The following is a 16,730-nucleotide window of genomic DNA, read 5'->3' on the forward strand; positions in this document are numbered from 1 at the left end:
TTTTGTCAGTTTGCCTCCCTTATATCAAGGACCAGGTAATTGATAGAACGAAATGGAAAGAAATGCACATTTAGCCACACAAAAAAGACTGGATAGGGAATATGTTCATAAGGTGTGCATGCGGGTCTTAATGTTAAACGACACATGATGGTTAGGGAGAAGAAATAGCTGGGGGCATTGGAAAAACTATTCATTTTATACCACCTTGGCCACTGCTGCTGAAATGAAGCATGCTTAACTTAAAGAAGGAGTAGATTCATGGCCATTTAGAGTCCATCACAGCTTCTACACCAATGTTACATGACAGAAAGAGATATGGATTGATGGCCAGAGCAGTCATCTGAGAGCTCAAAGGAGCCGAGGGGACTCTGGCTGTCAGGCTCAGTCTGCATTTGTTGCCTGATCTTGGCGCCACTGAAGCCTCTTCTCCTCCAGTACTGTTTGGCTTTAAGGGCTGAATACATGGACCTCTCTGCACTGGTTGGCATAAATCAGAGCTGCCTTCCCGTGAGCTGTAGGTAAAGCCTGAAGCAGATCTCAGCAGCCTGTGTCTATTTTCTTGCCATGGTAAGGTGGAGAGCTGACTTGCCATCGTTCAGCAGCTCACTCCTCTCCCTGTGCTCTGCCTTCCCTGCCATCTGGACACAAAGGCAGCTGCCAGAGTTAGCAGAGCCTGCAAACTCCAGGGAGGTTAGTCTACTCCAGCTACTGATTAGCCCTAAAATCTGGCCCAGTTTGTAAGCGATGCTTCCCAAGAGGAGCTTCGCTCCTGTTCGCTGTAGGTATAATGGCTCCTGTTTTGTACTCACAGTAAGTGAGCTGGGGGGGAAGGAGTTGTATTAAACCAATGTTATGTTTGCTGCATGTGGACGTTTAAAGGAAAGGGATATATCAGACAGTATAATCTGCATTAGAAGTACTTAAAGATCACACTAAGATGTTTAAAATGATAACCTTGGTGGGTTTTTTTTTATACATTGAGGACTAAAAGTCTGAGTGCACAAATCATAATTTTATTTTTTTTGTATTTTATATTTTGCCAATTTTCCTTTGCCTTATCAGGAGATTGACTTTAAATTCTACTTTCTGAGCTGTAGATTCTTCCGCTCACAACTGCTCTTTTCCTCCTTCATTCGTCCTCGTTTGACATCAGAAAGACTAAGGCAGCCGAGACGTATGAGATGTGCCACAGTCAGTTGCTAAAACCAAGATCAAAAAGCACTCAGGAAATCTGATTACTAGACCATGCAAGAGGCCAGACTCTGTATACACAGGCCTGAGATCAAGCCAAACTATAGCAGAGGCTTAATCAGAAATGCTGAGATGCTCGGTTGTGAAGTCTGCAGAGCTGAGTTAAAGAAGCTATTAATTCGCTCTGCCAGGCTAACACAATGCACATTGCTCTAGTTTTAGCCTTTGGTGTTTAAATATTTTTGATGGTTCTGTTGTTGTTGACGGTGTTGATGTTTACTTGTTAATTTTACTTGTAACTCCTCTCTAAAATAGAAAAAAAAAATCATTTAATTCTATAAAGAATCAGACAATGCGCAATCCATACACTAAGTCCTTCATTCTATTCCCAGTTCACTGGTTTGTGGCTTAACATATATGGTAGCATACAACTGTTACCTTTGGTTATCATACTGTATGCATACTGTCTGTATACGCCCATGCCTCAAGGGTTGGGGCTTTAAATCTCCCCGTGGTTGGCACATGTGCTTTGGGGTGTCTTTTTACCCACATAATCCAAAGACGTTTGATGTAGGCTGAGTGGGTAAGACATTGGACTACATTGGTTCAGTAAGACATTGGTTCAGAAGGTCTCAGGTTCAAATCCCAGCACCATCCTGGCCATAAGTTGTCTCTGTTGGACCCTTGAGCAAGGCCCTAAAACTGCTCAGATGTACAGTATAATAAAGAGAAAAATGTAAGTCACTCCTGATAAGCGTGTCTGCCAAATGCCTAAATGTAATGTATTGAACAACGACCGGAAGGCATAGGTCACTGCAGTTAGCCACCATAGTTTCATGATTATAGTTTCATGATTATAAGTTATTTGCTTCGCAAATAAATCTTTATGCACTAAGATTTATTTGCGAAGCAAGTAATATTTAGCTCAGATCTGTTTAAATCCATTCTTGAGAGCCCAGCACAGTTTGTAACCAACCAACAGTTAAACACGGCAACAAACCCTGGTTATTACCAGATTACATGAATCACGCTGTGCTGTATACTGGCCCTCCGAGACTGGATTTGAACAGCAATGGTTTAGCTATTAATACATTTCTTAATACTTAGTTGACGTACTTTACTTTAGCAGCTTAAATAGAAACAACTTACTGAGGCATACAATGAGAGAGCTTCAAACTGCATAAAAATGTGTTTCAGAAGGCCCAGGTTGACCAGGACGTGACTCCTGACCTTGCACCTATTAAATAAGGATTTCAAGAATGCTTTGCTGTTTGTCCCTTGGACAATCCAACAATTTCTGGCCTCTTTAAAAATCAGATATTTCTGGATTTCTGAAAAGAATGAAACTATTAGTAGTTTTATTATTACATTTGATATTACAAATACTGAAATTACATATAGCTGAAAGCTGTGATATTTGAAAAGATACAATCTGATTTTAAGTTTAGACATTTTACTATTTCTTTAACATTTTAACATTGGTTTCAGAGGTCACTGGTTCAGCGGTGTCACTGTTAATGTACAGTAATTGAGCGACTGCTGAGACATGTCTCGCCAGAGAACAGCAGAGCTGATGTGGAGTTGAGTAGCAAGCCAGGGAAGGGTATCTTCTTACAGTATTCGAGATCACATTAGGAGGAAATCAAATTGGCTTTTTTTTTTTTTTAACCTCAGGCAATATGAAAATGGACAAAAAGGAGAAATTCTCTTATATGTTTTTTTTTTGTTTGTGCCTGCAGACTGGAGGCCATCCAAAAAAGTGAACTTTGCATAATAGGACTTCTTTAAAAGTTAACCATGCAATTTTAACTTGCTAATATATTCAGTGCCTTAAGGAATGCTAAGCTGTTTGAGCATTTGATTAATTATATATTTGTCTAATTAATATTTAGAAGAAATTAAGCATTTACTTGGAACTAAAAAAAATAAGAGAAAAAAGAGCAGACGAATTCAGCACGGGTATCACAAGAACAGTATTGGTCACGGGCAAAGGACAGGCGACCAGAAAATGGAATATCTCAGGCTAGGCAAAAACATAGGCAAAGTTCAATGCAGGATTTATACACAAGGAAACAGTAATATTTAAAGGCACTTGAGTCACAAAGTCATTCATTCTATACTCAGTTTACTGGTTTGTAGCTTAACATATAACATGGTAGGATACAACTGTTACCTTGGGATATTATAATGTATGCATTCTGTCTGGAGTAAACCCACAAGAGTGTGTACTTCGCAGTGATCTGCAGATTGGACATCAGGTGTGTCTTATTAGTACTTCAGTCTGGAACGTGCATGCTGGGAATTTATTTTTATATTTTTTTTTCACTTAACACAAGACCTAACTGAAACACTGACTTTAAATAGACAGGATAATAAACTTAATGCAGTTCAGGTGAATTTAATTGTAACAATGGTGAAGTGCATGATGGGAACTAAAGTCCAGGGCAAGTTTCAAAAACAAAAATTTCATAAAAGTAAAAAAAAAAACAAAAAAAAAACGAGAGACTATTAGTATTACATACAATACTTTACAAATAGGATACCTTGATCTCTCTCTGATCTTTTTGTTTGTTTGTTTGTCTTATTTTGGTTTGCTTTTATCTGTTTCTAACATTCCTTCCAACTATGTTAGTAGTCATCGATTTTCTTAATCATGGTTGCATTTTGTTATATTTGTTTGAGTTTAGTTTATTTATTTTTCCAAACTGGCTAAAATGTATTATATAAAAAGAATATTGTGCATAATGAATGTCTTGTTCAAATACTGTAGATTTCACATGTGCATTTCTTTGAAGCAAATTGCTCATCACATATCTTTAAAGTGTTTATACAGACATTAATAAAGGTGTGTACTGTACCTGTAATAAAGTCATTGGCATGTTTATAGATATAGCTGACTTGCAGCATTACCCATTATGAAATATTTTTTTGATGATTCTCATTGTTAACAACAATACTCAAATAAGCTGTGCGATGCAAACCTTGCTTAATTAGTATTCAACGGCCTCAATGAGTGTCAAAACATTCCACACACCATTACACCACCAGCAGCAGTTTAAAATGTTACACAAGACAGGTTGTGTCCACAGATTCATGCTACCGATGCCAAATTCAGACCGCGTACTCTGTACGTTGCAGCCGAAATTCATTCTTCAACTGTACAGTTTCGGTTAGCCCGTGCCCGCGCTGTAGCTTCAGATTTCTGTTCTTGGCTGACAGGACTGGGGGTCCATGTGGTTTTCTGATGCTGTAGCCCATCTGCCTAACGGTTTGTTGTGCCGTGTCTTCTAAGATGCTTTTCGACTCACCATGGTTGTAAAGTGCTCAAGCTGACAGAGCCATTCTGGGCATTCTCCAGATGTCCAGGTGTCTTGCCAGCAGAACCAAGACCTATAAACTGAATAAATCTGTTGATTTTAAGTGGTCGTAACGTACATGTTGCGTACAATGAAAAAAGAAAAAAAACAGCACAGAGCAAGAGACGCTTTTATAAGTACAGAAAGCTGTTGTTTCACTCTACTTCAGGAGGCACAAAATGTGGTCATAACTTAATAAATCTGTTCTCATTTGGTGCTCTCCTTTCCCCTTTTATCTCCGACCCTCTCCCTTTCCCTCTTTTTCAATGTTTTGTTGTGCCATTTGGGATGTGCTTAGGCAGGTTCCTGATGGGATTGCAATGGCCCTCCTCCCAGCCTGCAGGGCTAAATCTGCAGATCATTAAAAAAGTGTCTGGGCCACCACAGCCTCTTAATAAGTCATGGCTGACATAAACACCACTGGCAGGTTTATGAGGCTGCTTGCAGAGATCAGCAACTTCACATCCTTCCATGTCAATAGCCACACTCGCTTCCCTTACAGCTCTGTCTGTGGTTTCGTCAGCACCTGTCATGAACACAATAACTCTCAGGAAAGCTTGGACCGAGTCATCAACTGTAATGTTCTGGATATTAACAGATGAGACTGAGATGTTTGATGATGCTGAAGCTGATGTTTTGTCAATCGTGATATGACGTTGGCTGGGGAGCAGCTGCCTTTTATGTTGGTTCATAAACTGACCAACTTTCAAAACATCAATCAAAAAGCACACCTGCTTTAGGCACATTGCATGTTTCCTCTGCTTATTTACAACGTTTTTTTGTTTTTTTTTAATCAGTGGCATGACACTTAGAAGGTCTACATAGTGCTTCATAATAATGGTTTAAATGAAATTTTGATTAAGACTTTAACCTGAGGCCATTCACATCATTTACTTGGCTTGCAAATGACCTTTGTAAATAAATGAAGTAAGATACTGTTGCTTGGTAGTTTTCATTTAATTCCATGCTCCAGTATTAAGTGGACGCAGGGAATACACAGTAAAATCCAGAGTGTTAATTTAGCGCTTTGAAAATTCATGTGAGTCCGATTGGACCTATGGTATGTAAGCCCTGTAGGATGTTAATTCAACACAACGAGAAGCTTTTTGGCTGGGTACACTTGGCTGGATTTTCCACTATGTTGTACATACAGTGGTATCTCGGCATGCAAATTAAATCCATTCTGGAGCCGAGTTTTTAAGGTGAAATTTTGTATTGTGAAGCGCATTTTCATATGCAAATGCAGATAATCCGTTCTACCAATATTATTAATTTCCAACACTCCAATCATATTCTGCATATAAAAACAATAAAAACATTTAGAAAAACATTTACATTTAAAAATAAATAAAAAAAATTGTCCTTGACAATATTCTTGCGACCCATTGTGCTACTGTATGTCTTCACTAATTTTTGCACAAAATGCAAAAAAATAAAAATACAAATTCACAAAAAAAAAAGGAAAATCGCTTGGCTTGGCCTTCCACTGACACAAACAAGTATTTTTATTATTCCTGCAAAATTTCAGTTCTTAAAGCAATAATTCTTAAATGTAAATTAATTATAATAATAATGATAATAATAATAAAATAAAAAACAATTAACAAAAACTGTTGATTTTTTTTGGACCTTAAGAGTGTTTATTAACATTATATTGCTTAGGATTTAACACAAGCTTCTTCATGTGCAGATTCTAGCAAAAACATATGCAATATCATATAGCAATATCACTTAACAATATCATAGAGTATGTAATATCATTCAGCACAATCGTGTGCAATATTACTCATTATTGTTCCTATGTAACTTCAGAAAATCAGAATCTAGTTTCTGCTACACTATTGCTACCGGTTGCTGCATTCTACCTTGTTTGATTGTTGCATTCTACAGTACTTTTCCAGCCTTATAATCTCCAGGATTATTAAAGTTTTATCTTATCTCATCTTATCTTATCTAATCAATTAAATACATGTGATACGTGTTATCAACTCCTCTGTATGCAATTTTTGTATAATGCCAGTATGTTATCTGATGCATGCATGAGTAAGAAATGTTTTTGTTCTGCTCCTGCAGGAAAAGCTTATTCTCCAGAGTTCTACTACGACACCTACAGTCCACTGTGGCAGAACCGACCCCGTGTTTACGGCTATAAGCTTCAGTGGACCCAGATGAACCCTGATACAGTGGACCGTATCATGGCTTATCGTCTCGGCATACGCCAGGTAGGCAGTTAAATATCCATAGCACTTTTACAAACAGATATTGTCGCAGAGAAGCTTTATAAAAATCCCAGTTTTGATTCCTATTTTATGAATCAGAGAAAACAATGTTAAAACGGAGAGGTCAGGCTTATTTAACGAGCCAGGTAAGGCTAATCAGCTGTCGTGAAATGCACCCGTTTTACACAAGGCATGGGCTATTCATCATTAATGGGCCTGGATATGAACCACTTTATTCGTAAATCATTTGTACAAGCATTTGTCCAAGAAATTTCATATTCATGAAAATCCGGAGAAAATCCTCCCAAGTGTGTGAGCATCTATGCATAAGAAGAATAACTAGCATAAACCCCGACTTGATCAATTTCAAATCATGTAATTTGCATGGATTACCCTTTGTGGTGTTTTTTTTTTAATATGGAATGTGCTGTCAAGTGAAAACTGCTTATTTTTATTGTGTTTACACCGTTTTGCAGATGTTCATATCCCGAGTGACTTAAAGTCCTTTGGCATCTGTATAAAAACACATCCTCATAATGGTTCACTATATCATGGACTAGAAATAGCATTGAGAAGATTGATGTGTTGTTTTAAGCTAATGGCCCTATATATATATATATATATATATATATGCCATGAGTTATAAACAAATACTGCAGCTTTAAATTGTATTTTGGTCCGACAAATAGAATAATGAATACTTCCCCTCCTTGAGATATATCCGTTGTTTCTATGGCAGATTTTTAAGGGTTAAGTTCACAGTTCACATTCACACACTATAGGCAATTTGGAAATGCCAGTTAGTCTACTGTAACCTGCATGACTTTGGGAGGAAACCAGAATACCCAGAGGAAACCCAATAAGCATGGTGAGAACAAGCAAACTCCATGACATACAGTAGACCTGAGGTGGGAATCAAACCCTCACCCTGGAGGTGCAAGGTGACAAGTGCTAATCAGTAGGCCATTGTGCCCCCATGATAAGGGTTTGGTCCTTACTTACAGTCCATATTATTATTAACAGTATATGTCATTAAATACTTTAATTGCCATAATGGCGAGTCAAAATAATGTTTCTGGTGTCTACATTGATTAACACATAAAACAATGTTTGTTTCACTTTTGCATGATGTCATACCTTCTTTGCCCCAGTGCAAGCACATTCAGATATACGAGTTTCATGAGGCTTAAAAATAAAAACAATAAAGATTTCTCTGGAATGGCAGTGCTGTAAAATGCACCTTCAAACCCATGATTTTCTCTCTTATTTTGATCAGATCAGCTCAATCCACTATAGTGTCGAGACAGTGAATGCAGCGGTAATTACTAGTTCTAGTTTCTTAGTTTCTTGGTCTGTATGTTTTTCTTTCTCTTGTTCTCTGTCTTTCTGTCTCTTGATATGATCATGACAGTGATTGAAGTCCTGGGTTAGAGTACAGACTCTCTACCTGTATTTGTCATTCCTCAGTGACACTTGAGTAAGAGAGATAGGGTGGACATTTTTTATATGGAAAAAAGACAGTACAAGCATATTTTAAAAGTTGACATGCTATGCAGTTTTTGTACAGTACATATACCTATGCATACAGAATATAAAAATGTATGCAGTACTAAGACACCCCTCGTATATTTATATTTTGCTTCCAATGAGGCAGATTTTCTTGTATTTCCTAATGTAGTTTGAAGGAAGACTTGCATGAACCAGTGAGAAACAGTTGAAGAAGACAATATATGTTCAGGCCGGTGATTAGTGTACTGGTGATGCTGAATGCTGAGAGGTTGCTGAGATGAGAGGGGAAATGAGGTTGATGTTACATCTACAACCATTTTTGTAAATTGTATCTTTAGGCACATTGCAGCTTGTTGCACAACACTTATTCCTTTTTTTTTTTTTTTATTTAATCTATGTATATAAATTTCATTTAATGTGAAGATAAAGTGTATGTGTGTGTGTGTGGATGTACTGTACTGTATTATGGTTGTGGGTGTGTTATTATGTAAATCACATAGTATGGAATGTATTTGTGAATATTGTTCCACTGGATCAAAATGTTTAGAAGGCAAAACAAAATAACATTAGAAATCATTTATCCTCATGCAGTAAATGCAAGCCATAAAACATTGAACGCTTTAAGTAATAAGCATTAATGATAGATTAGGAGAGAGGACTCATCTGGTTTTGTATCTCAGAGGAACAAGAAAATATGAATGTAATTTTGTCCTTTGGCAATAATTACTTCATCTAATATTATTATTTTACGTGAATGATCTTTTAAATTGCTTTTTTAATTTATTCAAAATGCTGAATACCCAAGATATTGTGTAAGTACTTCCATGTGAAAAATGTCCCGCAGTTCTCAATCTAAGACTTTTTCTCAGGGGTGGCAATAATCAGGAGGTAAATATTTGTGTTCATTAAGCTGTAATATTACAAGAATAGTTGGCATAAAAACCAGTGCAGTGAACCAGAATGAACTTTGTAGTGGGAAATAGATAAGGGGGCGGTTGTACCTCAGGGGCCCAGGCATCATAACATAAGTTATTGCATTGAGTTAATAGTGAGTCAAAGCTCTGATTTTCAAAGTGTTTATCCCTGTTTGGTTGGAGTGAAAACTTATAAGTGCATGCGCTTATAGACTTATCTGCATGCTGTCAGTTTCTCTCAGGGGTTTCAATGCAGGGCAATTAAGACCAGACTGTTGCAACAGCGTTTGAGTCGGTAGTTGTTAAAAGGCAGTGCCTTTTCTTCAAAATTTTATGATGTAAGGTGAGCTCTTTTCATCTTTTTGTTCATGGAGTAAAACTGAAGCCTTTTTTTTTTTGGAGTGAAAATCTAACTCCATTCCCCTCTAACAGGCTGGAATGATTAAACATGAATGAGAATGCAGGGCTGGTGAGGAGGAAGGAGCCTCTTCGTAAATAAATAAAATGTCTCCAACTTCCCAATGCTCAATGCTGTGCTGTAGCACGGCAACCAGAAGCCTCACACGTGGAGGGATGTGCTGCTATTTATAGCCCAGTGCAGCCTGGTTCTCACCGTTCCCCCAGAATCATTATCATTTTGCCCTCACCACAGCCGCTGAATTAATAGTGAGGGCTGCTGGGCTTTACAGCTCCATAATGGATGATTTTCTGTTATCTCTGGCTGCCTTGTGTGAGGCAGGCATGAATGTAAAATTACTTGAAAGACTTAGATGCAGGTCTCATAAAGTGAGAATCACCTTGACTATCTGATGCTTTGGTCTGATTTTTTCGGTTCTTGACTGCACTGGCCACGCCCCTCTTAATGTTCGCATCTTTCAATCTCTTGTCCTCATCCTGCAATCAATCCATCAGTCCTGAGAGGATATCAGCATCCAAGGTTTGAAGAGCAGGATTGATAGGTGTCACAGTAATTAGATATGAGTTGTTTGGTTCAGGCACTGCTATTGCCGCAAAGGCACTTTGATTACCGTTTTTTTTTTTTTTTCGCTTCCCTACTCCTCTGGTACTCTCTTCGATCAGATTCCTCTGTTCTAAGTTCTTATCACTCTTATGAGTCAACTCATCAAGAAAACAGGATGACAGTCTGGGGAAAAACCACTCACATCGTCATTAGGACAGTTAAAGAGACTTAGATCCTATCGTAAGATAGAAACTTAGCCAAATAATAAGCTCCTATAAATCTCACTAGGACTAATTACAGCTAAACATTGCACTGTTTGTGCATGATTAAAATTGGTAGGATAACTAATAGAATGTAATAGGAACCCATTGCAATCACATGGAACAGAAAATTTTGCTTAATTTAAATTTGATGGTGTGTTGCTCTTGCACCAAGCTTGGCGTTTAACACAACCATCTGCTCCCAACTGCTGTGCACACACTTAAACACTCTGATCCAATTAATTTTCATTCCAGGCAGGAAGGCACAATTGGATGTGAGTGGCAAGTGAAGGTAAGGGCAGCCACTGAATTACGTGGGCGATTACCAATAACAAAACAACACTTTTCCATTTACCTCGGCCCATTCTAACAAAAGCTGTTATCTCCTCTTGCCTTGGCATCTTAACTTCAATTAAAGGTTTATTTCTGTGAGCTTTCACTGTATCAGTACAGATTATTGCAAGCTGACAAGCTCTCGGCTTTGGAATGTCTGTTTATTTAGTGCCAAGTCTAGTGAAAGGAAAAAAATATATAAAAAATATGAGATCAAGTGTTTTTTTTTTGTAGAAAAGGTCAGAGCGTCCAGTTTAATCTGATAAGGCCTTATAACTGTGATGCAGTGAGCTAATAAGCAAAAGGCTTCAGCTATTCAACAGCTTGTGCTACACTGCAGGAATAACTCGAGCAGTCTGACGCCAGCACTTATTTGAGTATGAAAAGTTAAAGGATTAGGATTAGACTAGGCTACCCATAACTTTACAATCATTTTAAAATTTTAATCTAAATTGCTATTGTTTAGATTAAGAATTTAGAGCCTTTATTGAGATTTTTGCGAAAATGTTAGCAGACCAAGAAATAAGGAGGAACATGGAGTTACCTTTTACCCAGAACTAATACAATATAACTATATACGGTGGTTGCGTGGTTAGCACTGTCGCCTTGCACCTCCAGCATCGAGGTTCAATTCTCGTCTCAGGTCTGATTGACTCGAGTTTGCTTATTCTCAGTCCAAAGACATGCAGGGAGACAATCAGGTGTCGAGCTGGCAATCCGTCCTCTTAAGTAACTGCTACAGATACAACAGATATATCTTCAGAGTGGGCAGTACCCTGGAACCTCAGATTGTGAGTAACGCTGTTTGTGAGTGTTCCGCAGGACGGGCAAAGATACTTGGTTTACGAATAACAAGTACCACGTATTACTGTTTATTATATTACACGTGTGTGCACGCATGGAAAGCAAAAGAAAGTCTTATTAAAGAGGTTAAAGATCTATTTTCTCTTTCCCTCTCTGTATCAGCCTGCCGTTATGTGTGTACGCGCACGTCATTGGACATCGTGCTACTTCACACACACACACACACACACACACACACACACACACACACACACACACACACACACACTCACTCTGCAACTTAATTGTTTTTTTGTTTTGTTTTTTACTTTACAGCAATGATTCCGTTAGTGTGCGTTCACGCGACAGTTATTAGCGATGCGAATTTTTCAAATAAAACAGTCTTTCTGTTAATGTGTGTGTGTGTGTAACTTAAATAAGAGAGGAGGAAGGTTTACTGTGTAGGACAAGAACAGGGAGGGGGGGTCTGATTCCTCCTTTCCTCTTACTTTAGCTTCACACACACATGCACATAGACACACACACTCACACACACACACACACGCACACACACACACACACACACACACACACACACACACACACAGTGTCGGGATTGGATCTGTCGGGATTTATTTTTACTTTTTTTTTAAGGAAATTGCAAGTTAATTTGTTTAATTTTTTTACTTTATATTTTGTATTAATTATTAAGAATTTATTTTTTTGGGCTGTGGAACAAATACTTTAAGTTTCAATTATTGCTTATGGAACAATCCGCTTTGATTTACGAGTGTTTTGAAATACAAGCCCGCTTCCAGGATGAATTGTGCTCGTTATCCAAGGTTCCACTGTATCTGTCGCCCATCTGTGCCGGATGGAAAATACCAGAATACCAAATTAATAAATAAATACATTTTTATAACTGTGAAATCAAAGTATCATAAACTTTTTCTGTACAGCTGTTTATCGTGGGTCAACTATTATAAGTATGTCATCTTAGTAAGAACTACATGAGAACCTTGCATGCGACTTTCTTCAGAAATTTGACTAAAATTTCAAAAAACATCTTAAAGTGTGCCATTTCTCAACGTACATCTACCCCAAATATTTTTTTCACAAAAATCTTCAATGTACAGACACACAGAGTACAGAGTTTTTATATACAGCATATATATATATATATATATATATATATATATATATATATATATGTATTTTGTATTTTTTTTTTTTATTTGATCATATTACCGTTCATTATGATGGAAGGGTTACATCAAGAAGGGTATTCGGGGGAAAACCTGGGCCGTCAAAATATGTGTATTGAATGGTCCGCTGTAGCGACCCATTAACAGGAACAGTCGAAAGAACAACAACAGCAACTGTAAATTGAATTTAGGTGAATGAAGAAAGTTTTGGAAGCTCAAGTCTGCTTTATCAAATAACAGATCTGATGACACTTTGTTGATGCCAAGAGGAATTTAGAGAATAAGGTTAATAACTGTGAAGTATATTTATAAAAATTATATAGTGGCTGAAAGGAAAATAATATGATTTTCTGAAATGTAATCATTTTTATACTACTAGTAATTTATTTTTATAAACCTTTCATGAAAAGAGAAATCACTAAATTGGGCATTTTTTTCATATAAAAATTAATAAATATTTGAATCCTGGACTTCGAATAGTAAAACAAGCCATACCAATCATAGGCAATACAGTGTCCATACAGAGTCTACAGTATCTACTGTGTAATGTGTTATGCATACACTGTACATACAGTAAGAGAAGATAATCGTGACAATCCTGCAATTAAGTCAATTTAAATGGCTCAATAAATCAGTTTCAGATTACTTTGTGCTATATCAAACCCAGGCGTACACAGGGAATTTGTCTTTCACATACATTATATTTGCTCGCCTGCCTTCACATGCATATGAACTTGAGTAACATTCAGTTCTTAATCATGAAGCTCATGTAATTGCTAGCTAAGCAGAAAGCCAATAGAGCCACTACCTTGTTAAATGGGGATCGGTACGGAGTTTTCCGCAGGACGGGCAAAGATACTTGGTTTACGAATAATTTCATAATATTATATATAAATATATATATATATCCCACTTATGGTGCTTTTTTTTTTTTGTTCCTCTCGTGGGCATTGCTGTGATTATTTTCACTTCCTGGTCAAATCAGATCACTGCCACCGAGATGTTTTGGCTTTGGTGTCACAACCTCTTTTCTTTATTTAATGAAATTTTGGGATGCGATATCACAGCCCAACATTCGGGAATCGCATGCTATAGCGTAATGAAAAGGTTTTCTTCACAGGGTTAAGGCTCTGCTAAGCGTTGCGATAAACCGTTTTCTGCGATGTCTAGAGAAGGCGGATTGCTCTTGTAACGATGCAGTATTTTGATGTCCTCTAGCTGGGGACAGGCTTCATGCTGTATTACTTTCTTGACACAAGGCCTTGAACTTTATGCTGTCATGACAGCCTTGTTGTTTCCATTTTTATTTATTTATTATTATTATTATTATTATTTTATTTTATTTTAGGCCTCCGAGGCCACGGAGAAAGCTGGGTAAATCTTAACAAGTAAACCCTGACACAGTTGGTGATTTGTGTAAAAAAAAAAAAAAAAAAAAAAGGTGTAACTGTCTGTAAATTTTACTGGAGAAAGTCAGACGCACATATGCTTGTAACTGTGACATGCCTGTGTTTTCTTCTCACACACATGTACAGTAGCACTGCTGTTCTGATGTGGCTTCCATTTTGGGATATTATTGTTTGTTTAATTTTAAACTAAACTTTTTAAACATGGCTAAAAAATAATGAGGGTAAATAACAAAATACAATAAGCTAATTTCATAAATTTTATAGCAAAGATTCTACGTTAAAAAATATTTTGGCCTTGTATATCATTTACATATTGATCATTGTAACATTGTAGCCGCCCACAAGAAGGGTGAAGCCACGGAGGTTCACTCTGCAGATTTATAGACAGGCAGAGAGGCAGACAGGCACGGTTGCTAGGCAACCCAGTCATGCTGGAAATCAGAGTGAATGCGCTACACCTGGCCGGTAGGCTACTTAAGCTCCCAAAAACTGGTGCAACACGACTGAACATTTTCATGGCACCAGGTCTAGGAGCGGCAGTCAGGTATACGTAAAGAAAAGAGAAAACTGAGAAAAAACGTAAAAAAAGAGAAAACAAAAAAGCAAAAGATAAAGAAAAGAAAAAACTAGGAAAAGTGAAAAGATAAGGGAAAAAAAACTGAGAAGTGAACTGAGAAAAGAAAAATGAAAAGAAAAAATAGAGAAAGATATATTACATACAAAACATATAAGGGGTAAGTCAATATTTTCATTTCACAAGAGTGAAATAATAAAAAAACAGAAGTGAGGTGATATGTGCAGACATACTGTAAGCGCACCCCTCATCATAGTAGAAAATATACCCCCTATTGAGTTGTAAGAGTCAAAGAGGCATAAAGGTGCCTGCACCTCACGTTGCGTAGTGCTCATAAGAACCGATTATTCCCTGCTTAAATAAACACCCCATGTCCCAACGCTCTTCTCTATGTCCTGCGTTGGGGCTTCCACACTTAACATCATACTTAGTGGCGCCATATTGAAGCATCTCTTTATAACAGATTCTATGTTAATTTTATACTAAAATAAGTTACGTTTGTAAATGTGCTTATTTCATTTTTCTTATTATTTATCTTTTTTTATTTTGTTAAACTTTTGTATTCTTCTAGAGTGGAAATTCTGTCCTATAGTTTAAATACAGTATGTTGATACACTAATCTTTTATTATTATTATTATTATTATTATTATTATTTGTAAAACTAAGCAATTACAGATTGTTTGTATTAACCAAACCTTTATTTTGAGGGCTAAAAGCATGTTAAAATTCACCTAATTCTGCAAAGTCGTATTAGCTTTAGCAAACCTTTCTCAGTTATCAAACAATATTAAGAATAGAACATGACTAAATAGCTTCAACTGCAAATCACGGCAAGTTTTCCAGTGGCCACTAGAGGTTTACAAAATTATTTTTATCTTAAAGAGACATCAGAACTAACTACATGCAAGAACATGAAAGGTGTGTAGGTACAAATATTACTAGTACTGTTTACTCATACACTTGCACATAATTTTAAAGAAATGTCTCTTTGACTTGATTAATAGCTTAGTTCATTTTGAATTACAAGCATACATTAAGATTTTATTTCTTAATAATAACCTCAAACGTTTTCCCTATATGGTGACAGAACAGGGGCGGGGCTTGCATGCATCCTTCCAGATTTCTATTTGCCCGACTACGAGAAAGAAAATTGCACCTTTTTGGTGTATTTTTTTTAATAATAACTTATAATAATAAAACCTTATAGTGTATCCAGACATTAAATTGCAAACATCATTTCCAAAATGTGTAAACCTCCATAAAAAAATCTGAATATAATCTAATCTAATATAATAGATAAACATCGCTGAACATTGTCGCAGAAGATAAAACATTAATATTGCACAAGCCTAGTACCAGCATTTAATACTTCACTCTGTTCAAATGACTGTTATACACACACTGCTCAAAAATGTTTTTGGAAGTGCCAGCTCTCTGATTAATAAAACAAGGTTCTCATTTGTTGAACAACCAACATGTATTGTCTGAATACGCCAATGATTATCTGTTTGAACGAGTTTACAGGTCAAAAGTGTCTTTGAAATAATACAATTTGTACCCAAGCATGCTTCACCAAAAGCACCACAAGAACAGTGTAATTTGGGAGTAGTGCTCTGTTCTAGTTACACAACAGCACTCTCCATGGGTCTTTGTAAGGTACAACTCCATGGACGTCTTTTTTACCTTTTGTGTTTTCTATATCATTAGTCTATTTGGTAGAAGCCATTAAGCAGGTCAGGAATACATTTGATGATGAATGTCTTCAGGCTACATTAGGTTTATTATCATAGACAGATACCGTCTCATTTCTCATACTGTATATTTATATTCTGTGCTAAGAGTCTGTAGGTCTAAGTTATATCTGTAGCCAGCTGCCTGTGTTTCCTGTGTCTAGGACCGTCCCTGTGGATACCCCTTATGTGGGTTGGGCTACAGCCTAATAATACACTCTCCTAGAACATTTGATTATATGGGGCACAAAGTTACAACTTACTGTAATCATGGTACTTATTTTG

General features: G+C 36.9%; 1 protein-coding gene across 1 annotated transcript in view; it reads left to right on the forward strand.

The window, feature by feature from the left end:
- The window catches only part of mdga2a (MAM domain containing glycosylphosphatidylinositol anchor 2a), a 225,656-nt gene that overhangs the window by 187,028 nt on the left and 21,898 nt on the right, over window positions 1-16,730 (forward strand). Inside the window, exon 10 of the mRNA XM_053489383.1 lies at window positions 6,621-6,769. Coding sequence (XP_053345358.1) covers window positions 6,621-6,769 — 149 coding nt within the window. The remainder of the gene's footprint in view (window positions 1-6,620; window positions 6,770-16,730) is intronic.

Source organism: Clarias gariepinus, chromosome 27 (assembly GCF_024256425.1).
Source record: "Clarias gariepinus isolate MV-2021 ecotype Netherlands chromosome 27, CGAR_prim_01v2, whole genome shotgun sequence".
NCBI lineage: Eukaryota > Metazoa > Chordata > Actinopteri > Siluriformes > Clariidae > Clarias > Clarias gariepinus.